General features: G+C 44.7%; 1 protein-coding gene across 6 annotated transcripts; it reads left to right on the top strand.

Annotated features, from left to right (window-relative positions):
• The first annotated feature begins 1,535 nt into the window (after window positions 1–1,535).
• On the top strand, window positions 1,536–27,900 carry LOC139343501 (CREB3 regulatory factor-like). Of its 6 annotated transcripts, XM_070981209.1 has the most exons (11): window positions 1,536–1,634; window positions 2,233–2,396; window positions 7,603–7,680; window positions 7,762–7,826; window positions 7,949–8,065; window positions 10,026–10,806; window positions 15,868–16,041; window positions 16,898–17,087; window positions 19,705–19,778; window positions 23,155–23,283; window positions 24,343–27,900. In XM_070981209.1, the coding sequence occupies exons 4-11, from the start codon at window positions 7,818–7,820 to the stop codon at window positions 24,456–24,458; spliced, it is 1,590 nt and encodes a 529-aa protein (XP_070837310.1). In that variant the 5' UTR covers window positions 1,536–1,634; window positions 2,233–2,396; window positions 7,603–7,680; window positions 7,762–7,817; the 3' UTR covers window positions 24,459–27,900. The 6 variants fall into 6 exon arrangements, with proteins under 6 accessions (XP_070837310.1, XP_070837303.1, XP_070837344.1 ...); XM_070981202.1 differs by lacking the exon at window positions 1,536–1,634 and having other exon boundaries at window positions 1,911–2,396; XM_070981243.1 differs by lacking the exon at window positions 1,536–1,634 and having other exon boundaries at window positions 1,911–2,396; window positions 7,765–7,826.
• Window positions 27,901–27,960: the final 60 nt, after the last annotated feature.

Consider the following 27,960-nt stretch of genomic DNA (forward strand, 5'->3'; position numbering starts at 1 on the left):
TTTTTTTTTAAATCAATGAGTGTACACATCTATTACTTTTACTCATCAAAAAGTCAACCATTAAGCATCGGTCTCTGCAGAGGTGAGAGCAGTTGTTCAGCGGTTGTTCAGCGGTTGTTCAGTTGTAGTAAACCCGCTGTGGAGGCGGCCTGCCGGGGTCTGCTCCACTGTTCATGTTGGTAAGGAGGTGAATTGGTTCCAGCGGGGCTCTGCTCTGACGAGCGCAGGGGCCTGCTGGGGTCAGCAGGTTCAAAGCCTGAGTACCCCCGGTGTCCTTAAAGACGGGTCGCCTGACCCCGCCCCTCTGACGACGCTGTGTCGTAGTTACAAACCATATCCGTTTTCACTGCCTTCAATACGGATCAAGCTGTCATCAGTAAAGTAGCATGAAACCGGAAACACAGTAGTTTGGTTTTCATAATAAGTGCTACCCACAACAGCGAAAACTAACAAAACAAAATAAATTTTATGCACGCTGGAAGTTTTAACGTGCAATATAATCATATGACATCCTTCAAAAGCCCATTTGGTATTCCAATTGGCAACACTATGTTTTTGCATCCGTATGATGACAACACATTTGTTTTGACATTTGTTGAGTAAAGTCAGGTTTCAATTTTTAAAGAATTTTAAGTTTGGGTTAATTATTTATTCCTTATGGTTAAGATAACTTTTTTTGGTAATGGTTTTGTATAGTTTAATGTAAAATAAAGATCATGTTCATTCCATTTCAATCTCTATTCAAGTCATACAAATCAAATTCCCATAAACACACGAAGCCGTCCAATACCCTGTACAGTACAAACACTGGGAGTGTGCAACACGTAATTTCTAAACTGTAATGCTATCCATTTTGAATTGATAACCTTGACTATTAAAGAATATACATTACCAGAAACTATTTGATAGGTTTTTAATGTTTTTATGTGACTGATGGTTCTGGGGGATGTCAAATGTACTTCTGTGTTTCCTCTATTTTAGCACTGTAATGTTTGTGCCAATGAACACAGGTTGATTCAGGTGTGTCATTATTCTTACATGCAGTTGAACTATATGTGATGGAAGTTAGAATGTATGTATAATAAAATAAAAAATAAAAACAAGTAAAACATGTAAGAGCAAATCTGAAAGAAATAGATTAATATGGAACTGAAATATACTTCTAAAACAGTTAATCATTCACTGCAATGTACTGTATAATTGGTGTAAATCTCACAAATTCTAAATTAAAAAAAGTTTGATTGCTTACTTGAACATTTAAATGTATTTATTTTATTTCTTTTTCTTTTTTTCTTTTTTTTTTACAAAATTACCTAAACATTTCCAAAAGCAGTCATTTCAAACAAACAGCTATACTTAAGAAATGTCATTCTCAGAAAAAAAAGAAAAAAAGAAGAAGTGATATTACAGTCCAATTTAAATCTACAAGTCTGATTTAAAATTGCTAATTCAAATTTGGAACCACATTCCTGAACGCGACCTTTATTTTGAAATCCCCGGCCAGAAGCGTGACACGATAATATCGAGATATTGACAGTCGGTCTCCGGGATTATTCGTGAACTCAAGTGCCCCCCAAACCGCCGAAGAGAGCTACAACTGTTTTAACAGCTGACACACTTCCCATTTCGATCAGGTCAGTCGCTCACAACTCATTTCTCTGTCTCTGCGCTCCGATGAACCCTGAAATACACAGCTAACCCCCGCGTAAACAACAACAACAACAACAACCACCACCACCACCACCACCACCACCACACTGGTTCAAAAGAACAACAACAACAAAGAGGAGCCGTAGCCTGTGCGACACCTCCAGCCGCGCGGATCCACGCCCTCCATCTCTCTCTTCATGTCTGTGTCTCCCTCTGTCCAAAAAAAGTGATTTGAAACCGCGGAGCTGGTTCAGAAAGTGTCCTCCTGGGTGTCTGCTAACCCCGCGGACGACTCCATAAAAGACCCACAGAGGCTGCTCCCGTGCAAACCCGTAAAACTTCATCAATAAAGGAACTAGCTTCAGGGGGGAGATGACTGGTTTCATTCTCCCACCCGCTCTTCTACTAAACGATAGGCTTCTACACCAATGGAGGGAAAGGAGAGATACAAGGAGGAGGAGGAGGTGTGGGAGGAGGCGAGGGGGTGTTTAACAGTCCTACAACCATATTTTCTGTCCCGTTTATCCGCCATGTAAGCCAGTTCGCCACTACTGTAAACTAACTTCCTGCATGTGGCCGTAGGTGAAACGGGATTTCTGGGCTGAGCGGCGGCTGCTGATGTCCATGCGTGCTCTTCTCCTCTCTGTGGATGGTGCGTAATATCATCTGGAGAGGCCGAGGCCGACATTTTACCCCGGTCCGGAGGAGCCTTCACTCCGAGGGGACATCCGAGGACACGCGATAAGGTAAAGCACAGCTCGCGGCTTTCTGTCCGCTGGCGAATAAATGCGTGTTTACGCCAAGTTTAACGACTGGGAAGTTATGGACAAATCTTTGCACTATTTGGAGAAAAATAAATATGTAGGCTTTTAACGGTCTTCTGTGATAAAAATGGCTACTTTCACACGGATTTACACACAGTAGCGTGCATGGCACTGAGGAACTGCACCTCATTTGGAGCATTTTAAATGCACCGTATCCAAGGATTGATTGGAAATGTAAGCTCGATCCCACGAAACATTATTTTGCAATATAGGTCACATATTTATTTTATAACTCATTTATATTTTAAAACTTGTGCTGGAATACATTTCTCCAGCCCCCTTTCACGATACATTATATATTTACAGTTCTGTTACATTTTTTGCACACATTTCCCATATTCTTGCGCGCATGTGGGAAGATAAAATCGCTCCCGGTGTGTTTTTTTTCCCCCTGCAGACTTTCCAGTTTTATTGTAGTAAACCTACATTTTATACCGAGTGCAACTTGCCTGGGCCTGTACAGTAACATTACCACCACCAATCGGCAGCAGCACCTGCAGGTGGACAAACAGCAGCCAAACTTGCTCTGTGATTTATTCTTCGCGTCAACTTTAATATTTAACAAAAGTCCGTGACGGCGTGGACTGAAAACAGACTTTATGCGGCTGGACCCATTAAACGCTGAAGCCGATCCACATGCTCAGAAATCGGCCGTATTAACAATTAATATTGGACATCCGGTGGCACTGCCAGCTGCGCCCCATTTTTATTGTTGTCTTGCGCTGAAAGGATCCCTGTTGTCTCGGCTGGATACTCCGCGACGCGTGGTGGCTGCTTTTGGTAGGAATTTTCTGCTTTCTTTTATCACAAATACAAATGCATGAATTGTGAATGTGCAGTGCGAAACAGAAAAGAAGGTCTGCTTGTGGAAGTGCGGCTCCGCGGCTCGCCGTGCCATGCGGGACACACTGCTGGCTGCCACCATGGCACCTTCTCTTCCCCGCTCCGACTCTGCGTGTGCTGCTGTTGTTCTATCCAGCTGTGCGGACACACAGCGCCGTCATGCCCCGTCAGTTCCGCAGCACTGATCGGTTCATCGGCAGATTGACAGGTTATTTTCGGGGAGAGCGGGACGCGCATCGGATGGACGGGGAGCGAGGCGAGGCGAGGGGCGGCGGACGGGGCCACTTTGGCTCTCCATCGTTACGAGAACCGGAGCTCCAAGGACACGGAGAGGAGAGACAGGGGGCGCATCCAGGTCGTTCAGGGTGTTTGTTCATTTTGTTCTCCCTTTGCTTTGAATCACGTCCTTTTTTTGTTTAACTAGAGGAGAAATGGAGATTTCCCAGGCGAGACGGAGCTTTGTCCGCCGCCCAGATTTTTGGAGCTTTAATTTGGCAAATTGGCCTCCCAGACAGACCGACAGCCAGACCGCCCCCCACCCCCCACTCTCCCCTCTCCGCGCTGTGTTCGGGCACACTCTCCGCCATCACGGCCTCTTCGTGGACTCCCGTCTAATTTACTTTTTCCTCAATCCCGCCTATCCGTGCGTAACCTTCATCCATTAGTAACCGCGCTGTCCTTTATTACACCAGAGTATTTTCTTTTTTTCTTAGGAGGCCTCCAGCTGCTAAAGGTTTATTGTCTGGTCAGACTGCTCATGCTCTAGATTTGCCTCACGGTCCACTGTCAGAATGACTTCCTTCCACTCTCAGATATGTTTGGCACATGTTTGGATGAAAGGAATTGTGCGTTATAATCAGCTGTAGTTACTCTATAACACCTTTATTTTGAAAGTTACTATAAAAAAAAAACAAGTTTTCACTGATATGGGATAGAAATACCTAAAAGTATTACAAAGGTACTTAAAAACTACACACACATATCAGCACTAATGATAAAGTATAATAACTGACTTTTATAAACCTTTTACCCCTTACAATGACACCATATGACAAAAATATCATGTATATATAATATATACAGTAATTGTCATATTTTCTGCCACAAACACATTGTAATACACTGTTAAAATAAAATAGAGCCAAAATATAAGAGGATCAGTCCATTAGTCAGAAAATCTATTAATTTATACGAACTGATTTTGATGATTAATTATTAAAGTCCTTAATCGGCCAATTCATCGATCATAAAACAATAATTAGTCGCAACCCTGGAATATAGTAGCGTTTTGCTATGGTATGTTGTGGCCTGATATAAATGCATTTCAGTACCCTGCCCTGTGTTACATAACAAGCTGTTGCAAGGATATGGGGTCATTTGTATTTAGCGTTTCCCCTGCTCACTAGTGTTCAAGATAATTGCTCCGGTGCATTACTAGTGTATTATTAGTTGTCGGTTGTAAGCATATGACCAAAGTTGTTGTGAGGCTGAGAAGGCGTTTAAATGTCCCCTGAGGATCGCTCTATGTAACAAGTAAAAGTAACCCCTGTCATGAGCGAAGTGCTCTGCATGAACCAGCCTTACCACACTGCGAGTGTTGGTATACGTGTTTGTTTTGTATTTGCCGTCGTTGTTACATAAGCTGCAGTTGTGTTGGCATCCACTTTGCTGGAGGAGTCTTGTTTACAAAGGGCTAAATGGATCGTTGGCTGAATGTAAAGCCAATGGTTACTGGTGGTTATTGACCCACAGCGGTTTGAGATGAAGCAATTTCCTTTTGTTTCCCCCGTCGCCTCACCGTGAACTCTGTCTGTCAGGAGTGTGTTTATGAGCATGGAGACCTTTGGACCGAGCCTATGTTGAATCAACACACAATAAATGATTGCAGGATTGTTATTGCGCGGAGGCACACCTGGCCCCTATATCAGCCGCAGTATGAACAAATATAAACAAGAATCTGTGTGCTGCATCGTTTCACTGTGTAAATTTGCCTTGTAAAAACAGCAAATACAGTAAATACAGCACTGTATTCAGATGGAGAAGAGTACGCCATTGAGGTCAGTGAGTTTGCATGTTTGTTGCGTCCTTGTTTGCATTAAGGGAAATATTTTCATGTACGGGGATTTTTTTTAAATACTTTCATCCTCAGTAAAGAAAGAAATGCTCATAAGGAAAAGAACCTGCACACGATGTTCTGTTGAAGCAAGCTGCTACAAACTACTGACATAAAATGTAGATCGTTTTAATTCTTATGTAAACTCCCAGTGCTCAAAATCTCAAATCGCGCTGCTCTCAGCGCAGCTGCTGAAAGTTCGATATGTATCCTCTTTACGTTCGTAGCTTGCTTAGATCATTAAACTCCTTCCACCGGTTTGTTATCTCCTTCAAAACGCTGTATGTGTCTGATAAGTGTTTGTGTACACAGCATGTTGGTAGCTGGCTTGCTCTGTGTGCCAAATACCAGTTTTCCATGTGGCGTGCCAAGGCGGTGTCATAACCGCCCAGCCAATCCTCATTTCCTCATTCTTGTGTGCCTGAGGTCAATCCACAGAGAACGTATTATGGCATTGTTCTTGAATCACTGAACCTGGGTCAGCGTGAGCCGCTCTTTCCTGGTTTTCCGCAGGTACCGAACAGTAGGTCTGCATTGTTCCCTGTGTGTGTGTGTGTGTGTGTGCGTGTGTGCGTGTGTGTGTGTATTGCTCGGTGTTTCATCATGTCCCCGTCTGAAAGGAGCTCAGCCTGATCAGTAGTTTGCGCTGCGGCCTCCTCTCTAATGGAGATTTGTAGTTTAGGTTACACAAACATTAGCTGATCCAGAGCTGCACTGCAGATCTCATTGGTCGACTTTAACCGTATTGGGTGGAGTCGAAGAAGCAGTTCTTTAGAGGACAAGTTAGCTAGGTTAAAGCGTAAGGCTGGCAGAATTCTGTGTTTTTATTTTTTATTTTTCTTTGTCAAGAAATGCAACAAAAAGCCCGAAACCCAGCAATAAGTTGACCCTGCCATGAAGTGCTGTGTGAGTCTTCAGCAGCTGATCCGTCGTCTTCCTCCGTGCCATCGCGCTCCATTGTTCAAAATCCGATCCACGCTGTTGCGCTGGCGATATGAACACACACTCTGCAGTTTATTTTCTCTCGATCCCACATCCACCGTCCCGCTGCTGGAAATACTCACAACAGCCTGGTGCCTGATTTTAAAGATTTACGTCTTCAGGAAGAACCAGTAGGTAGGAAAGTTGACTGCGGTGCGATTGTGCATGTGTGCTGCTACGTCAGCTGTTTTCTCCGGAACGCCCACGACAAATTTCTCCTTCAACCGTTTAGGCTAATCAAAAATGGCAGTCCGATGCAAGCCAACTCTCATTTTCCAGAGGAGTGCTACTGTTTAGCCCTTATAATATTAGCTCCCCGTCCCTCGCTGAGCGAGTTAGAGGTTTTTTTTAGCTCTAGTCTGTTATCATCTTCGTCCGTATCTTTCCAAGTTTTCCTCCTTTTTTGGCTCAGTTGTCGGTTTTTTTTTTTCCCCCTCTGGTTCAAGCGGTGTAATTTCTAACAAAATAACATCAAAGTTAGACTTTGATGCGTCTTGTAATAGTAAGAACACATGGTACTGAACTGACAAATGCGAGCTGGTAAATATCCACACATCCATCTAGAAATGCTGCTGGAATACTTTGCTCCTCTTCACAGCGAAATTCAACCTTTATCTCGGCCATAAAAGCTTCAGTCTTTGCTATTTTAAATGCTGATTGTTGGCAGGTCTTTCTTAGGAAATGATTTGTCCTACATTTCTGGCAGCAGTGCATTTTTTTTTCATGTTGAATAAATAGATGTATTTATAGAGAAAGTAGCCGGCAAATGTAAGAAACAATAGCCGTCATGGCTGAACGGACAAAAAAGAGCTCCAACCTCATTAACCTGCATTATCCTCAGGACGACACACAAGTTTGTTATTAAAAAGGCACATTTAAAACTATTTTATCTTCTTTCTTGCTGTCATCTCTTCTTACTGTGCAAAGCAAATAAACTGAATTCAGTGACAACTGACTGATGATGATATAATATTGATGATATTGCTGTTAATCTCTCATGGTGCACATATCGTGCTCACTCTCGTGCTCCACACTCTGCACAGACACACTTACATCCTCCTGCATCTCTATGGTTTAACATTGTGTATACTTTCACTGGTTTATTGCTGTATAATTTGCATTGTGGCCTCTGTTGAACCCATGTCTGATTTCCTCCTTCCCTGTCCCTCCTCCTCTTTTTTCTCCCTCCAGGCTGGGAGGCTGAGAGCTGCAGGGCTGCGACATGTGAAAAGAGCTCCGCCCCTTGACCCTGTCAACTCTCAACCTTAGGTAAATCACGCCGTCTTCCTCTCCCGTCTTCTCCTTGTCTCATGTGGATGTTCGGATCTGAGCTTGGGTTTGTTTTTGCAGCAGAACTCGCTTGAACTGACGTTGTGACCGCGACCTGACACCCTCCTGCCTCGGGCATGCCTCAGGTAAAGTAGTAGCGCCACTGAAACCTACAGTTATCGTCATCCGTCACCTCTGAATGATACCCCCCCCCCACCCCACCCCCAACTATCTTCCTTTCTCACTTTGTGCGCATGTGTTTTTCCAGCCGGGTATGAATGGGATGGAGCCTGCGTTTGGCGAGGCCTACGGGGGACACAGGGGTCTGCTGAGCCCCTACCCTCTGGCCATGTCGCCACAAGGGGGCAGGACCGAGTACGACCAGGTGAGACAACACGAGACGGAGAGAGAAACAAATTTCTCAAGTCACGTGCCTCAAAGTGAGACGTCGCAAGGGCTTTGAATATCCTGAAAATGTTTGTTCGTTCGAGAACAGCAAAGTACGGCCTTCAGTTTTTTGTTTTTTTTTTTTCATTTAAATATACCACATATGTGCCTCAGCCTCAACCCCAGAATTCACACACATCCAGTGGAAAATGTGAGGTTTCATCATGATAATTTGTAACAGTCTCGTGGTTTCGCCTTACGTTGAAACAAGGCAGAGTCTTTGCCCCAGACACCTTCTAGCCAGTTAATCTGGCAGTGGTCCTAATTCCATTCACCTGATTTTTCAAGTATGAATTATGCCTCGTCCACACGTACACAGGAAGCCTGGAAAAAGCTATTATCGTAGGCTACCTGCAACTAGAGGTCCCACCACTAAAACAATGGAAATAATGGCGTAAACTCAGCTTTATCTGCTACGTTTTGAAAAATAGCCGTGCACGTGTACGTCTTTTCTGCTGGGATTAGTCCTGCAGGGGAGGCTGGGTAATTTTGATAAAGGCCTGAAATCATTTTCACTTGTTATAGTATGAAAAGCAAAGGCAGTCGCTCATTTCTGTTTCGGACTCCCTGTAAACCAGGACCCTGAAGCCAAAGCAGCGAAATACAATTCAGCATTGACTCATTTGATTATTTCCACGTGTGCTTTTCCTACTGTGACGTGTCAGAATGTCCGCTTGGGTCAAAGTTCACTTCCGCACCTCGGCCTTGGGAAGGTCGTCCCTGAGTACATTACAAAATGAGGCCAAAATCCTGCCACACTCCAGTTTACAATAATGGATACACAGCTACACATGTAATGTCTAATTTTAGAATCCACTTATCGAGTGCTTGAAAGTGACTGATAATTCAGAGGGGAGCTCACAGTCGATGTTCGCCACAGACTCCCTCGGTCGGTTGATCCGGTGGAACTCGGCGGCTCAGCGCACCGTTTGGGTTCTGTGTAAAGGAGTAGAAAAGGATTTTGATAACTTGAAGAGGTGCCAGCTCGCTGACTGGTGAAGGAAAATAAACATGAATGAGAACCTACAAGCTTATTAACTCACTGACTGCGACGTCATGTCACTATCTGGGCTAGTCTCTGTTTGTATAGCTGAACTCATCACTGGTGAAGATGTGCACACACACTTCAGACTGCCTCTTTTCTGTTATTTCATATAGGCACTCAGAAAGAGCCACTTGAGTTTGCAGCTGTCTGTGTAGATAATTCAATTACAGATTATTAATACTAATCTTAATTCCTGCACATTATGTTTGTATAGAACAAGCTCTGATATACAGTTTGGAAGGATGAGTTTAATTAGCAGCGGGGTAAATATTTTATTATACCGCTTTTCATAAGCGCCAGTTTAATGTGTGTTTTTAAATGTGGGTAAACCTGCTCAAAATCTACTTTACCAGTAGACAAGTTTGCCTTTGTGTTTTTTTGTGTCATGTTCGATAGAAGGCAGCACGGGGGCCAGTGACGTATCATGGTGGTCACTTTTTTAATCTTTCATGAGATGATGATGACCAATATTTATGTGCCACCGTTCGCAACTTTGGAACAACACGCGTCATCATTGCGCGGGTAAAAGGGGCAGAAGCGAGCGCGTCCGCCCGGGTTTCATGTTTCGCTCACTCATCGCTGCTGGTCCTGATGTATACTCACGACTGCTGCGAGTCATTTGACTGGGGAATGAATGCTGATTGTACCCTTTCCCACTGAAGACAAAAAACAGATGTTAGTGGGTGTTAGAGTTTTTTTTGTCTAGTGTGAAAGAGGCTATGCTGACCTCCCCTGTAATAATACAGTACATACTGACGTGATGCAGGATTAATGCTAAAAATACAGAATGTGGAAAAACTGTCTATTTTTTTTCCAAATCAGCCATATTTAAGTATCTCTCATCCCCTTTTAGAGCGTGCTCCTCATGCTGGGCTCGCCGGCATCGCCAAGGAAACGGCCCTTTGAGTTGCTAAGCGACCTGGTGGACGATGGTGGCTTTGGCGAGGACCTACACCCGGAGCGGTGGGACGTGTCTGCGCTGGACGAGATGGCTCGCTACACCAAGCTGGGCCTCGGGGTGGGAGGGGAGCTGCTGGCCTGCTCTGAGGAGGCCGTCCTGATGGGCCGCTGGGGGAGAAGCCGGGAGGAGCAGGAGAAGGAAGAGGAAGAGGAGAGGAGGAGGAGAAACAAACACACAGCGCCTCCCATCACACAGGAAGTCCAGGCCACTGCTGCAGGAAGGGAGGAGGAGTGTATCTCTGTTGCCACGACAACAGAGAGGGAGTTTTGTGTTGCAGGAAGAGCAGCCGGAGGAGGACAGGATGGGGGGATGTCGAGGGAGCGTACGGTGGAGGTGTATCAGGTGGCACAGGAGGAAGAGGAGGTGGCGGCGGCAGCGGCGGTGGCAGGTTTGGCTCTGGAGCACTGCAGCGAGGAGCACAACTACTCCCTGAGCCAGGGCGAGGAGCTGGGGGCAGGGCCCGGCCACAACTCCCAGACGGACGGGGTGCGGGCCGGGGACACGCAGCAGGAGGCGCGGGACAGGGAGGAGAACCAGGCCAAAACCGAGCTAAACCCGGAGGACGAGGAGCAGGAGGAAGAGGAGGAGGACGAAGAGGAGGACGAAGGAGACGAGGGAGCAGAGGAGACGGCGGCGGAAGCCGAGCTCTCCAGCTCCTCAGAAACTGAATGTGGTGAGTTCTGCTTTAAGTTCGTCTTTATCTGTGCGGGAGGACATCTCGGCTGATCGCGGCGCTGCCAGCAGCCCGTCTGCCCACACAGGAACCATCTGAATGCGTCTCAGGTCCAGACGAGACCTCAGACTTGGTTGGCTGAGCCGAGACACATTAAATACCAAAGTTGCGGGTGTAATTCCCGGACAACATACCACTTCAGTGGCTACAGCTTTACTGTTATGAAATGGCTTTGAGGGTTGGAGTCTCTTCATGTATTTAAATACCATCTGTAACCGCCACGCTGCTCTGTCTCCATCAGGGGAGCGGGGGCTTGTACTCGAACATGTTAAATAGGGTATGAAAGTTGGTGCAGATTGTTAAACAACCGTTACAGTAGAACTGGATTTTTAAGTAGCTTCAAAGGCATCACAAGCATGCCAGCTACAGACTGCCGCATTCAGCTGGCATCTCATTACTGAAACTGTAGTTTTTCTTGTCTTATTATTTCTTCATACTTCACTTATCTCTCAGTCAGTAATATTGTGGGTACACAGTAGAACTGAAGCAATTACCTGATCAGTTAAACATGCAACTGTTCTGAAAACTCATGGTTTGAGTTATTTATCAGGCGAAGATATCAAACATTTGCCTGTTTCGGCCTCTCACATGTGAGGATTTGTTGCTTTTGTCTGTTTCGTATCACATTGAGCTGATTGTGTTTGGGTTTTAAACACTTGGTTGGACAAAATGAGACATTTTGAAGTTGTCGCCTTGGTATCTGAGAAATTCAGAAATTTTATAGACGAACGATTGTCATTGGGGAATATAATAATCAAATCTATCGATGATCAGTGACTACTAAACAAACAGACTTAATGAAGCCCTGTTTCCACCCAACATATCCGGACGTTTTAGTCCCAGGGACCACTTTTCTGTCGGTCACACTGTTGTCTAAAGACCTGCAAAGATTAAGCAAATTAGTCCAGTGGCACATGAAAAAGGCTGCTTTTTATACGTGACTATGCAGAGCTGTACCTTGGACCATCTGTTGTGTGCTTTCTTCTCTATGTTGATTTGTTGAACCACAATGAACAAGAAACAAGCTGATTTGCAGTTGCAGATTTAGTGCACTCCACCAATCAGACATGTCCTGCACTGCAAGCCCCACCCCCAAGGTCCCTGTAATTTTGGAAAGTACTACCCCCCCAAGCAGGGGCTTTTTGGGGGGTAAAATAATGTCTCTGGAACTTAATTTAGACCCTGGTCCCTGCGGTGAAAACACACCGAGTTCCTCCAAAGGTTCCTCGTCTCTGGGGAAAGTTCCTGCGGTGGAATCGCAGCTTGACTCGCTCAGTGATTTATTGACTCGCATGCTGACCTTATTCATTCCTTTACAGAGAGACATTTGTTTTCACAGCCTGCACATGTGTGTCTCACATGACAAACATAAAGATGAATTATCACGCACAGTGCACACGCGCAGACATACTTTCATGCCTCAGGACAGGAGCGCTATAGAGCCTCCAGGTGAATTTAATTTCAAATGAACAAACTCTTAAATAAACTCTTGGTTTTGATGGTTTGAGTGGCTGATTAAAAAACATGTAATAAAAATGATTTACACAAACTTACCTAATCAGCTCGTCCACATTGGCACTTAAAACTGTTCACTGAGTCTTGCTCTAAGTTCAGAACTCTCACAGTGACGATATCACCCACATTTCCACCATGTTAATGTGAATTTACGGAGGACAAGTGCACAAGGCATTAGCGACCTTTGACGACTTACTGTATTCCTCTGTTATATCTAAATTTGATTACTTTTTGCTGAACGAAAATAAGCCCTTCAGTATTTTCTCCATCATAATAACCATGACCTCAGTGTTTCTGAAATCCTGGCCGTGACCCAGGCAGTGAACACCTCCCTCAAAGCTTCTCACTCTTGAAAATGTCTAGAAATCTTTAATCTTCCGCTCAATGTAGGCTTGAATAAAATTGTCATAGTGATAAAAATCATCAGGTTAATACACCATTTTTGCACATGATTTATTTTTTCATACCAGCGATTGCAGTCTGTATCCCCCAATGTTAAGAAATCCTTGAGAAATTCCTGGATCTGCACCAAAAACCCCTTTTTGTTAGACTCTAAATCTACTAAAGTCACATTACTCGTCATACAGCGCAGACTGACCCGTGGAAACTGTTGCTTAATGACAGCTGTCGCTACACATTTTGAGAAAACCTGAGTATGAATATAGATAGAAAGAGTTGGGTGTTTGCCAGGCGTGTAGGGTTTAGTGAAAGATGCTATCCAGTTGCATTGTGGGAATTGTAGGATCCATTGTTTTTGGATCTTACATCAGGACATCTCAGCCTCTGCTGCTTCAGTTTTCACCATTCTGTTTTTAACCTCCAACTTTATGAAAATATGATAGTAAATCGTGGTTCCCCCTTAATTTAATTATTTTCAAGTTATCGTGCGAATCAACACACAGACAAAAAACAAACAGGGCTGAATTTAAGGCTTCTTTTCAGAGGTAATAATGCATCCATTAGGACATAAAAGCAGCATTATTCACATTAATGAGCTGAAGCTTGGTCCACATGTGACTTTGCAACAGGGCTTAAATGTCAGGGGTGATTTCATGTCCAGAGCGCAGGACATGAAATCTAAACATGTATATTAGATAACACACGTGTAAACTGACTTCACTTCAGTTACCATCTTTTCCCAGGCCCTCTCTGTCTCTGATCGTCCTCGCCGTAGAAAAACAAATCACAGGCTTCTTGTTGCAAAAGGTATTGGAGAGGTCGCTGGCTCGCTCTCAAAGACCGGCCCAGGTCGTATTTCAGCTGTCGCTGGACACCATTGTCGCTTTCTTTTGTTGTGGTAGTGTGTTGTGTGTGTGTATGTTTGCCCGGTTGAGCTATTCTCACCATTAGCCCTTGGCGAGGGCTGCATGATAGATGGGAAAGTGTGTGTGAGCGTGTGTGTTTTCAGAGAGGGGTGGCGGTGGAGTGAGTTTAGGAGTTCGGAGAGGTTTATGAGCATTGTGTGTGTGTGTGTGTGTGTGTGTGTGTGTGTGTGTGTGTGTGTGTGTGTGTGTGTGTGTGTAAAACTATATAAAAGAGCCATGGAGTGAAAGATCGAGTTGAGGGGAGAGTGCAGACAATGGCGCTATCTGCAGACTGGACCAGACGACATGATGTTACATAAGCCATCTCTCTGTGTGTGTGTGTGTGTGTGTGTGAGAGAGAGAAATGCCCTGGCTGATGGCTAGGATAGGACTTCATGTTATTAACTTCCAGCCTGATTTAATCCTGCTACTATTTCATTATTTGCAGTGAGTTTTTCCTCTTTTTGTTTTTGTTCCTCGGCTCTGGCGGGTTTGAAGAAGCGTCTCTTCTCTGCTCCTGCTGGTGGAGCTTTGCTTGTTGTATTATTTATGATACCATTATTCATGGCTCTGCGCGCCTGAGGCTAATCTTCTGTGACATCTGCGTGCTCGTGTAGGTGTCTGCCTCTGAAACAGCATACATGTATGCAGTTTTAGCTCGTGGTGGCTTTGTCATTAGGACGCACAGCATGTGTTTGTGGATTAGGGTTCGTGGCGTGATTTCATACCACGCGTACGTAAACATTAATACCTGTCAGTTATGATTAGGGTACATCTGTCATATTAAGTTGAAGGGTATTTCTCTTCCATTAAATATGTAATGTATGCCTGTCAATGCTGTCCACCTCCGTAATAATGGATGGGAGTCTGTTTTCTTCATTATATATTAATAAAACAGCCTGGAGTATATAGTAGGTCTCAAACCTCCAGTGATCCTAATGCAACATCTGAACCAGATTACAACACTAGATTACATTATTTCTTTGATCATAAAAAACGAGTTTCATTGAATATTTCATTTTAGAATGCATTGTGGAAACATTAACGCAGACTGCAGAGATTGTGGCAGATTCAGGCCAAAAACATGGCCATTAAAGCCACATTTGTCAAAGTCTACTTGAACATTTTTTAAAGATTTTCTTTGGCATGTCTGTTCCATTATGATAGTGACAGCTGGAGAGAGACAGGGAAGGCGGGGGGGGCGGGGGGGGGGGGGGGGGCATGCAGCAAAGGGCATCATACCCAGGCTGCTGCAGTGAGGACTCAGCCTTCATGCGCAGTACACGGTGTACCAGGTGAGCTACCAGGACACCCCAGACTATAGTGGTGTTGCTGGTCACAGCTGCTGCGTTTTAGTGGTCATCTACTAGTTGTGGGAGATACACACTTGTCACCCAATAATAACGATCAGCTCTCAAAAAGGTCTCACTAATGTGGATTAATGTAGGGTAGGTTGGCAGCTTAAATAGCAAATTTGTACAGTGCTGTGGTTTTTGATGATGCTGTGAAAAGCCAGATTTCCATGAAGTTTGTCATGGGTGTCACAGTCCTGAGAGGATGAATCCTAATGGTTTCGATGACCTGATTTTTCTTCTCGCCTTTCCTCACCCTCTGGCCAAACAAGGGAGGACTGTCACGCCAGTTTCTGAACACTTTCCTGCAGAGCGCAGTCCCTTTCGCTTTGGTTAACAGCATGGTCGTTCATCTGGTGCCACGCTTGAGTCGAACTTCGCATTTTTGACCCACTTGTGGGGCTGCTAGCCCGTCTGTAGACTTAAAATCTTTTTTTCATGAATCGCTTATTCAGTCATGTCTTAGATAGTGTTGTTTAAGGGCAGTTATTCACCATGCTGGTTTCACATCAAGGAAATCCAGTCACTTTTTACCATGAAGATTTTTGACATGGCTGCAAAGCCTTTAGAATCAGAATCAGAAAAGCTTTATTGCAAAGTACGATTTTACAATTTGCTTTGGTGAGGTTGGTGCACGATACATCTATTAAAAAGAAGCTATTAAAAAAGTAAAAATATAACAGTAGGTAAAAAATATATCAATAGTAGAAAATATAACAATATAAAGTAAAAAATATAACAATATAAATATATAATTTACTTCATTTGTGTCAGTGCGTTGCACAAATTAAGAGTTCTGCATGCATGTGTTTGGTTGTGTTTTGAATCAGAGGTGGAGGCCGAGCCAGCGAGGCAGCCAGGCGAGCGCCCGGCAAAACGTCGCTGCTTCTGGGAGTACAGACGCGCTCGAGAGACGGCCACGAAGAAGAAACTGGGCGGAGACGTCCACTGGTCTCTGTCCTGGAGCTCCAGCACTCTACCCAGCACACTGTACCGCCGAGAGGGTGAGAACGCCACATTACTGACTCGTTCACAGTCACTGTGCTGGAACGATGACACCATTAATAGATCAATGAATGAACAAGACAGCTCATTTATGGTAACTCATCTAACTGTTTTCATATAGTTGTGTTTCGACTGCTGGTCAGACAAAGATGACTGATGTTGGCTGCAGCCCTCCTCACTCAGAGGGGAAGCTGGAAACGAAAGTGTAAAGAGCCACTGAATGAGAGCCGTGTAGCAGCAGGAGTCATTAGGACGACATTCACACTGCAGCTGAAAGTGTCCCATTTCTTTTCTCTCATGTGACACAAATCGGATCGGGACCCTCAGGCGTGTGCCCTACATACAACTTTTATGTCAAAATCTGAATTTTTCAGCGTTTCCCTGATAAGCGAATCTTACGTCAGGTGCAACTGGAGCTGTGCAGCAGTTTGTTCTTCAGAAGAATCCAACAAGATGCAGTTCATTAATGCGATCCTGTACAATAAAGTCACAAACTAATGCCTCAAAAATGAACATTTAGCATTGTCACACACTCATATATGCTCTGTAACTGCTTCTTATACCATTTCCGTGTGGTATTAAAAGCTAGGATGCTTTTTTTTATAGCTGCTGTATTAAGTTGAAAAAAATGTGGATGTGTTGGATGTCCATTTAAAATTTTTTTCTCTGGTTTAAATTTGTTATCTTGCCAAGAAAAGACAAAGTTAGGTGGGCCTGAACAATGTTTGGCAGCACAGCATAAATTTGGACTTGAGCAACATTGGTGGGTGTATGAGTGTTGAAAAGATTGAACCAAAGAGCATTGAAAGCCTTTAACGTACAGGTACTGACTTAATTCTGTCGTCCTTCGTCCAGGCAAAAAAGGGCGGCGCAAAGCTCGTAAGACAGATGCCAGCGACCTGACACCAAACCCACAGAAGCTCCACAATATCGGGGAGCAGCTGCAGAAGCTCAACGCCGCCATCGACGGCATGGGTCCCGTCAATGACCTGCCGGCCGTGGCCCGGGCCCGGTCCCGTAAAGAGAAGAACAAGCTGGCCTCCAGGTACCCGACTCCACTTACTGCCCTCCTACATGCTCTGCACCAAGTCAGAGCTCAGGGGACTTTCTGTATCGATTTCCGAGGCACGAGTGGGCATTTTGAGAGGTTTTCAGTGTTTGTAAATCGTTTGCAGAAAAAAAATAGAAGAGAATCCTGCAGGGCTCCGTGGTTTGGTATCTGCAGACAGTCTTCATCCTCGTCAAGATTTTCAAATATGCGGTGGATTTAAATAAGTTGACCTTCTAATACTGTTTCTGGCGGATGCGAAGAGGGAAGAATTTGAGAAAAAAAAACCCCAAAAAAAACGTATTGTAGAATTCATGATGGAAAATGGTCTTAATTTCACCATCTTTGCATTTTTTATTTTGAAGATGGCCTTTTCAAAATGCAGCCTCTGAGGAAACGATACACAACTGGAATGATTTAAAAATGGAGGTCACGGGTGCGTTTTTGAGTTGATTGTCCCTTTTTAATGGGTTTAGCTTGGACATGAGCATGATATGGAATGAATTACGGAAGGACGGAGGGAAACAACAGAAGAGATGAGATGGAGGAAGGCAGGATGAAAGGCTGAATAGGAGGAAAGCAGGGCAGAACTGAGGAGGCAGACAAGGAGTTTGATGAGGAGGGAGAGGAGGGTCATAGAAAGTTCATCTGTGGAGAGAAGGAGGGAGGGGAAGAATTCGGAGGAAAGGACGTTATTACAGACGGTTTAAAGAGGAGAGGGACTCTGGGAATATCTTATTATTCCAAACATATATTAAACACGACACAAACACACCGTCAGATAGAAAGTTTGGGCGAAAAGCATGAGAAAAATGGTAAAAAGACAGGCAGCGAGGGGAGGTAGGAAGTTCACGGTTAAAGTCACTGTGTGCTTCACTCTTACTGTAATGTGACTGAGTTCATGTTTTAATTCAATATGCAGGAATTTCCTCTGTGAAGATTTATGCCTTTTTGTACTGTCATACTTGTGGCTGCCTGAGAGCGGATCAGAGTCAGCAGCGGGATTATCAGAACCACCTCCAACCTCTCCATTCATTTCTCTAGCTTGTCGAAAACAACCTGCACGGGGCGTTCAGGCGGCGTAGAGCGACAGCGCTCGCACGGTTCCTCGATGCGGCGCCTCCAGCTTGGCCAGACACTCCAATAAAAGCACAGGTAGCAGCTGAAAGGCCACCGACTTAGCGTCTAGACGTACAGGAATACTCCACCTTTTTGGAAAATATGATTGTGTGCATTCTTACAGGGAGTTACATGAGAAGATTGGTATCAATTTAACAGCTGTGTGTTCAGTACAGAGACTGTTTCAAGGCATGTTTAGCTTAGCGTAGCTTAGCTCAAAGACTGAAAGCAGGTTGGAACTGATTGCCTAGCTCCCTCAAAGGTGCCTCAAAGGTCCCAAAAGCTGTTATATACACAACTTTGTAGATCAAATAACAGCCCTACAGCAGGCAAAAGATGTGTCATCTTTTGGACTTTTACCAGCAAATGAGCAGGAAGTTGTTCATTTGGGTATACCACCAACATTGTAATTATATAAATCTGGTTGAAAAATGTTTGAATAATTCGTCCCTGCGACACGGTCCACATCACAGTGACTCTGCAGCGTCCCTCCTGAGTCACATTTATCTGTGATTGGTCGATAGATTTGGCCTCAAAAACAGGTAAAGCCTCAGGATTGGATACACCTCCAAGTATCTCAAAGACAAACCACGGTGGCCATTTCCCGAGAACCATGCAACCACCAGAAGCTTTTAATTTGGTGAATATTTGTTTTTAGTTTTTCCTCCCTTCCAGGCAGCCACTGGTCTCTTCTCATTCAGCATGCCACTTAATTCAGTTTGCAGCTGTACGTAAACCTTCACAACGAACAGCATGTCTTCTTTGAGGCTATTTTCGGTTTTGAATCAGGAGCAGGGATTGTTTCGAAAACGCTGTATTGATGGTGTGTTTAGGGGCTTGTGGGAAGGTAGGTCATTTAGAAACCCGTGGTACATGTTGTAACTTCCTTTGTACTTTATTAGCCCCATCCCTGCAGTGATTAGGAATAGCTAAGTAATTGTGTGGTCGTCTACATCCTCCCCAAACCAGCAGTGAGTGTGGTTTAGATCGGGAACTTATAAGAGGAAAACGTGGCTGGGAGGCACAGTCCAACATTTCAACATGCAGGGAAGCACAGAAGGAGTATTCTGTCCAACACCGGCAGCCTGCAAGTGTTTTGTTTCCTGAAGTTTCATTTAGCTGACTCACAGCTGCAAGGAAAGAGAAATTGTCTGCAAGCTGCAGAGTATAGCCCCCGTGAGACGTATTAATATTTAACATGCATTGATTGATTCATTCCCTGCTGCCGTTTTTCATCCCCAAATAATCTGAAACCAAAGCGACCATTTCGCTTCAGAGCCACGGTGTCAAACGGTTACTGGAAGAGCGGAGGAATGAGGGAGGCTTCCAGTCAATCTCCCTCACAGTTTGGAAACACATCCTCCTCTCATTGCTCTCCAATTGTTCTCAGTGTGAACCAGCAGACGCAGTAACAGGGTCATGTGGAGAACGGCAACGCTACAACAGAGTTTCTTGTTCCAGAGAATGACTGTGCTCACTTTTCCTCTGTTTCCAGGGCCTGCCGGCTGAAGAAGAAGGCCCAGCACGAGGCCAACAAGATCAAGCTGTGGGGGCTCAACCAGGAGTATGGTCAGTACTGCAGACGACACACAAACCGCACATCGAACTCCTGTTCTGTCACGTTGAAGGATTGCGTTCCTCTTTCTGCATTCGTTGGCTTTCTTAGGCTCCTTTCATCAAAATCGCATGAATCCAGAAAACAAGACTGTGTTTGTTTATTCAGGAAAGGTTTTTATTCACAAAATATGCTTGACTTCATGATTCAGTGTCGTCACTCTAAAGGGAAGTAACAGATGTAGGTCAGAGCCTATGAACTTTAATACACATGACCTTATTGTCAATAAATATTGTGATATTATGCAATATTACACATCTTATCAGTGCCAGCCATGCTTCCTGCTGATTACCAGTCTCCCAGTGTGACGACCAACCCATCAGTCCTCTGCCCAGCCAGACACCCCGAAGCCACCTCACCCTTTTTTCATTATACATATATACATTTTTTCCCTCCAGCATTTGCACTGATGACACATCCAGCATGTGTAAACTGTAAATGTTAACTAACTTCAGCTGGATGCAGACTCCAGCAGCTAAGTTTTCCTGGTGTTTGACCTGCACACCTGCTTGCTCTCCCCTGCTGGTGCAGCTTACCTGTGGAAGTGTGTTATCACCTAACCGAAAGTATTACTGAGCTGGGAGTCCTCCTTGTTTTGTCGTTTTTTTTTCTTACACTCTGCTAATCTGATCTCAGACACACATGCATCCCCACCTTCACATCCTGCGCTGAATCAGACAGATCCTGATGCTTTGTCTCGGTATTGATTAAGTGACTGGATGACTCTCTGAGCAGTAGCAGCGGCTCATTTTTCAGGCGTGCCTCCAGTGTAAAAACATACTGATCATACTGAAAGAACAGGCTCTGTAGGAAGAGAGCGTCCAGTTTGTTTGTCTTACTGGGTGGACTTATTTGGAAATCAGGTGTCAGTCAGCAGACATCTAGCTGCCTTATTGGCTTACAGTTTGCATAATGTTTAACTGATTGATTTAGCAGCAGTTATTATCAATGAAGAAGAAATCCCGTCATTTCCACCGTGGTCCTCTGAAATAACACGTCTCACAGCTGCAGAGTGATAAAGCTGACGTGTTCCAGCCTCTCTTTAGAAGACTAAAATGCAGATCAAGCTATAAATGTTTGAGAAACCATCTTTCCAAGGTCGCTTTGAAGATGCCCTGTTTAAGAAATCAAGTCAGTACAGAATGCTAATAATAATAGCATGTTAACACACTGATTGAGGAGAAACCTGAGCAGGCTGACTTCACCTCATCCCTGATAATCAACACCTCTGCTCTGCCAAATCTGTCAGCTTAGTCCCGCCTCCTCCTCCTCCTCCTCCTCCTCCTCCTCCTCCTCCTCGTCTGCTTCGCTCCGACTTCTTTGATTTCAACCCCAACCAGCGTTCGTCCAACTTCCTTTGTCCTTTTTTTTCCCTCCCATTTTTTAACATTCCAGTCATTCCCGATCCCGAAGCGGCATTTCATTGCGCAGGCTTTAGTTGTGGCTCCCGAAAATTTTTGCCCTACTGGCAGGAAGCCAAAACACACAGGGCTTAACCTCAAACATCGCCTCGCTTCCTCTCCCCCTCCTCCCCCCTCCTGTGAATTTCTTCTCATTTTTTTTAATTCTCTCATTCGCTTCCTCTCCCCGTCTTCTCTCTCTCTCTCCATCACTGTAAATAGCATCTACACAAAACACACTTCACATGCTCAGCAGCAAATTCAACAGAAAACTTCAAACAAGTAAGACTTTGGTGCCGTGCCAGTGTGTGAGTGTATGTGTATGTGTGTGTGTGTGAGTGTGCGTGTGTATGTGGCCATGTGTTACTCACATTATGGGGACATAAATCTGTACACAGTCACATCGTGGGGACTCGACTTAAATCATTAAATTTAAAGGTGGAGATTTGGGTTAGGGTTAGGGTTTGAGTAAGTCTCCAGGAAATGAATGTAAGTCTATGTAATGTCCCCAAAAGTGATGAAAACCTAACGTGTGTGTGTGTGTGTGTGTATGTGTGTGTGAGAGAGAGACAGAAAATAAAATACAAATAGTCAGACCCACTGTGGTCCTCCGCCCACACACACACTCCCCGCTGAGACGAGTGCTGGCCTAAAGAGGAATCAGATCCATCCGAGAATAATGCACACTGACAGGAGGGGTGTCATGGCGCCATCAGGTCACCTGACCCCACAGAGGGAGGAGCCAGAATCACAGAAGGTGCTGATGATTCACACCATCAGCAGCAGAGATAAGCCTCAAGCAAATCCTGTTTTTGGAGTGAGAAAAGACGGCTGATCTGGTGCTAACTTCCAGCAGCCGCCACATTAGAAAGCATCCTGCAAAACGCTCCGAGTGTTAATCAAATGCGTGTGTTCCACTTTTCTGCCTTCAAGACGCTTGATGTATAAAATGTGAAAAAAAAAAATCAGAGTGATTATTTTCATTATTGATAGAAAATATTTTAAAATGAAACAAAATGCCCGGCGCAGTTTCCAAGAAGACATCTGCAATTGTTTGTGTTGCTGATCAGCTCTCCAAAACCCACATTTATTAAGTTTACAATGATACGGAAAAAAAAAAAAAAAAAAAAAAAAGCTGCAAATCTTCACAGTAGAGAAGCTGGAACCAGCGACTGTTCGGGGCTTTTCATTGAAAAAGACTGAAATGATTAATCAATCCAGCTCTGGTGTGGCAGCGTGCTGCTGGAATTGGTTGTAAGGAAATCTGCTTTTCTAATACAAGAACAGGAACCAAAGAATACACAGTGTTTAACCAAGGAAGCGACACTGTGTCAGCCATCACACCTGGAAGCTGCCCAGCGCAGCCCCAGTCTGATCTGCTGGCCACATTAATGCTGAAGGGCTCCTCAGTGTCAGTCATGAGGGAGGGGGACACTGCTTCCTCTTTCACTCTCTCCACGTTAACACATCCTTCTGGCCACCAGCCCACTTTTCTAACCTCCACGTCCCCCTGAAGTACGAACTGACGTTTGCTTTCATTTCCTTGTACTCTCTCTTTTTTGCTATTTAAAACAAACATCCTCTCCATCCCGTGAGGCACCAGGGATTTGGGGAAATGTGGTAGTCATTTTTTGAGAAGCAAAATGTTCTGCTCAGCTGGTGCTGGATCAATATTTTCCCAAACAAAATGTGTCACTAACACTGAGTATCGAACATGGAATGCTTTGTCAGAATAATCTACTATATCAGAGTTTTGATCATTTTAGACATTTTGTATTTTGACAAAATTCCTGTATGGCTGCTTTGTGTGGCCCCAGTATCAAATATGTTCGGTAAATACCCAGCCCTCCATGCTGGTTGAGTGTATTGCTGTTCCACTGGACTCCGTCAGCGAATATCAGCTTCAGCATCTTTGTCTTTCGTCGCGCAGAGAACTTGTTGGGAGCTCTGCTACGGATCAAAGAGGTGATCCGACGGCGGGTGGAGAGCAGCGAGGAGGAGGACACGGACGAGCGAGGGATGACCCAACGCCTGGAAGACATTCTCCGAGAGTCCAGCGGTGAGAGACACAAACGCACCAACAGCCCAAATCTTCAAGAAACACGTACATTTTGTCCTGTTATGTCGTAAATGCAATGAGCAGAACGATGAGTGTGGAGCTTCATGCTAACATGTTAGCATACATGTTGTCCGACAGTAAGCAGTGTGCTTTATCCATTCTTATGACTGCAGTATCTCAGGAATTTCTTCTAATGTGGCAGAAACGTTCACTTGAACTCAAGGATGAACCGATTAGATTTTGGTGATGAACATCAAGGTCACTGTGACCTCGCAGAACACATTCTTGGCTGTAAGTCAAGACTTCATACACTTGACTGACAAAGTCTCACACAATGTCTCATCGGATAAAATGAAGTGATGTCGTTTTATGTCCAAAGGGTCAAAGGTCAGCTTTGCTGTGATACCGTAATGATGTGCAGAAACACTTTTCTGGCCATTATTCAGCACCATAACTCAGGAACAGAACGGGAGATTGTCATTATATTTCACATTTTCACATTGAAACTGTAGATCTTTGGATCTTCTGTGCTGCTGGGTTCAAGATGTGTGTGAAGCGTCCACGTTTTACAGTCTGTAGCTTCTTTGCAAGCAAGCTCATTGGTTCAGCTGATGTTGAGCTTCAGGTGGTCGTTGTTGCTCCGTGTGATGAAGCTCTCCGTCAGTCCTCTGTGCTCCTCTGGAAAAATAATCTCTAAGTGAAGACAGCGTGTTTCTGACTGGAAATTATTCACTGCAATCATACATGTCATTATAGTGATCATTTCCATTTTACCAAAAAAAAATTTTTAATTCCTCCAAAGTGTTCATACTGTATTTTTATGAGTCTGGACAGACATGGATGTAAATGCAGCTTGACTGGTTGGTGGAGGGATACAACCAAAAAGGCTCAGATATTACATTTAACAACAAAGAAAGCAGCTTTTTTAGGTTTTGATGTCTGCCTTAGCCATTTTATTTTTAGCCCTATATTTAGTTTTTTTCTTATAAGGACCTATATCTGTCTTGTTCCTTCTTGTTCTCCATCACACTCCCTAATTTATCTCCATGACAACTGCAGGTCCTTTAGTCGCCGGGCGGACCAAAGACTTTGTGCAGAGGATTTTGGCGGCCAGCGCGGGCGATCAGAACCAGCACAGAGAATCCACGCAGGGAGATGATGAGGCAGCGGGCTAAACTCACCCAGCGTCCCCCGTCCTCCTCCTCCTCCTCCCTCCCTTCCCCTCCCAGCACCACCAACCAACCTGACCTGACCAAGCTTCTCCACACCGCCTCCACTCTCACTTTGTACACATTTGAGTAAGAGATGAAGAGGTGGAGATACTGGGAAAGAGGAGGTGGAGGAGGAAGGAGTAGCCTAAACAAAATGGAAGTAAATTGCCACCCTGCTCCAGGTCCTCTCCTGTTGGCCCTCCAAACAGCAGCCGTCATCACCGCTCTGTCCCTGCAGGCTGCACCGCAACCGCCGCCAGGCCAGAGCCGCTGCTGCTGCTGCTGCTGCTGACGTCTCTGTATTCTGTGTTCTGTCTGTCTTTCTGTCTGTCTGTGTGTGTGTGTGTGTGTGTGTGCGTGCATGTGTTGGACATGTAACATAGTGTATGGGCGTGTATAGTGTACCTCTCTCCCTCTGTGTGCTGTATTTGTATCCCAGTGTGCCTATGAATAGAAATTGCACTGTTTTGTAGATGGTCGTAGTTGCCGGCAGGGGACCGGTAGTGAGCCGAGGGCGAGGGGGCATTTGAGGATAGAGGAAATGCTAAAATAAGGAAGTGAGAGGAGCCCAGGCCTGGAAGACAAAGAAATGGGTGTGTGTTTTTTATTTGGCTGGGCTCCTATAGAAGCACTGCATACCATTTGGATTGCATCGGCATCTGAAATGTCAGTAAATGTTGTGACACACAACAAGTGATGGAGTCCTGATGCCAGACCAGCTGTTGATGGAAACAACAGCCTGTTTGTTGTGGAAAAGTCCATGGAGCTTTAATACCCACCCACCCCCCAAAACACCCTTCCACCCCATCAAAATGTCAGCAAAGTTCAAAATGAAAGAGAAAACTGCACCTTAATTCAAACTGACCAAAGATAACCGATACTGCTGAACCACTCGGACACCAAAACCTCTCACTGCTTCAGATGCTGCCAACCATTAACACATCATTTTGTTTTGGGAAGTGAGGCATAAGTGAAACATTTTGATTGTTGTCATGTTTACCCACGTGCATCCTTCAAGGATGACGATGACGGACTTTAATCCCCCTCACCTAAATGCACTATAATCATGGACCCGAGAGACCGTGGTGTGACAGACAGGAAATGACTGAGAGTTTATTGTTTGGTCAGCCTTTTAGCTCTGCAGCCTGGTGCTCCTTTAGCTAATCTGCAGTGGCTTTATTTTCACCCACAAAAGGGAAGTGTCCTCAATGCCTTCCCCAAGCCCTCTCCTCAACCCCTGACCTGATTATGTAGCGCACCTTCCTGAATTGCAATGACAAATAGAGAAAAACACTTGTAGATCTAGAAAGCAAATAACTTTGATTTGTTTTTTCATTATGATTTTGTTGTTTTGTGGCTATGCCACAGCCCACGTGGTGGGTGTCAGTCTTGAGAGTTTTGAAATCTGCCTTTCTTCTGTGGTCTTTGCTGAAGCTGAAGACCAACCTGTCCAAGGTCTCTAAATGTTGTTGGACATAAAAAAAAAGTCAAGGACCCTTTGAATTGCACTGTGGTAAAAGCAACTAAGCACCTTTGAAGAGGGCTTCAGATCCTCCAAAAGAGAAAAAAGACTCTTGGCACCTTTGTCTAAAGACAGATATTGATTGAGAGACTTGTTGTGGGCGCTCAGCGCTTCGTGACCGACTGGTGGTCTCTGTTTGTTTCGGTATGGTGCTACTGTTTGATGAAAAAATAAAAAGCAATGCAAACCTGAGCGGAGGCATCAGGCAGTAACTGCTGACTGGGTTTTGGCCTGCGAGCACGTACTGTTGTAATAGGCAGTTTGTTTGCATAATGACGCCTTTCTGAAGTGCCTGGAGCTTAAAGCCACAGGGACCTGTGTTATTATGCCTGATCTTAAACCCTATTACAAGGTAAAACCTAACCCATGACTACTGCTCCGAGCTTGGCCTCGCTTGACTTTACTTAGTAGAAAAAAACCTGTAAGCCTGTTTTAGGTCCTGTCACACAATTCGCCAAAAAAAGTCAACCAAAATATTTTGCTTTCAGATTAAAACGCATACATGGACACAGTAGCTGGCACCGGTTTCTGTGAACATCATCTCTGGGAAATATCAGCGAAGGAGTGGCTGTTAGCTAAGCAATCCCCTTTTGTTTTTCAACCTTGACGAGCTCCCATCTGGGCTGCGTTCCAAAGCTGCTGCTGTATAACATACTGTTCCCTCCTATGGAAACTCCATTTCCTGTCTCAACCAGGAGAGGAGCAGTTAACCTTAAACTCTTCACCTCCTCGAGGCCGTGGTCATTTCGAAAGCTATGGATGCAAGAATCCAGGGCAGTTTCTCTTGCTCCTGTTTAAGTTTCTGTTTCCTTTTCACTCTGGGAAATGTTGCTCACAGATGAGTATAGAAGTGTACTGTAAACAGAGGATTCCTGTCCCTCGGCTGGAAAGGTTTCATCGTGGAGTTCTGCAGCTGGTGAGCAGAGCTTTTAAGCTCTGATGCCAAAGACAGATGGTCTGTGGCTTTGCGAGAAAAGATGCCTGATGCAGCAGCACGAGGCTCTGATGTCACATTAAACATCAGCACAGAAACCTTGTCAGGTTTTCATGTGATCGTTTTGCTGTAGAAAGAAGGCCGATGATCCAGGACGAGGTCATTGAGGCCAGTGGAATTAAATGTTTGGTTGTAGGTGCACTCTGCACTCTTTCTGCTGCTGAGAAGTGGTTCCTCCCTCCTCCCTCTTTCTGCCGAGGCTTGGGAAGCTGGTGACGCTGCCAGCGGAGTCACAGGATCTCATGCTGGCAGCAGCTTCCTTCACATGCCCTCACACAACAACAAACAAAAGAGAGGAAACCACTGAAAACAACTGTATATATCCGTGAACTTTAAAATGTTGTATAAACCATCTGTCACATCGGAGGAGGACGAGGTCTTTGGGTTTAAGAGGGATTCCGCTCTGAATGAACAAGTTCGCCCTGATGTTTTCCTTCCTCCAAAGCGGTGTTGTGTAACACAAAACACCATCTGTTGTGTACATTCTTCTATATGCCAAAAACTGAACTGAAGAGAAAACTGTTGTAACACAGATCCAAACAACAAACAAGACATGACGGCGGATTTTACGCAACGAGTGAGCTCGCATGAGGGCTGAATTGATTCTGTAGCATTATTCCTCTTTAAAGAAACACGATTTTTACATTTTTGTACCGTGAAACGTCCCTTTAACTGTGAAGCTTTAATGGGGAGTGGCCACTTTTGGCAAGGCCACTTGTCTCTGCTCACATTCCTGACTCAGTTTCCCAGAACGCTTCTGTTTATGTGTACCTGGAAGCAGGAGGCAGATATGTGAGGGGGAAACTGAATGACCCAAAGACGTCTGCAGTTTGGTCCCATTCTTGCGCCTCTTTTCACGACGGTCATCGCGGGCTGAGCTCAGCCCTGAACAGCCGGGACACAAAAAAAAACCAGAACTGATGCTCTCAGCTCGCAAATTTAGCGAACTG

The sequence above is a fragment of the Chaetodon trifascialis genome, chromosome 2 (assembly GCF_039877785.1).
Source record: "Chaetodon trifascialis isolate fChaTrf1 chromosome 2, fChaTrf1.hap1, whole genome shotgun sequence".
Lineage (NCBI taxonomy): Eukaryota > Metazoa > Chordata > Actinopteri > Chaetodontiformes > Chaetodontidae > Chaetodon > Chaetodon trifascialis.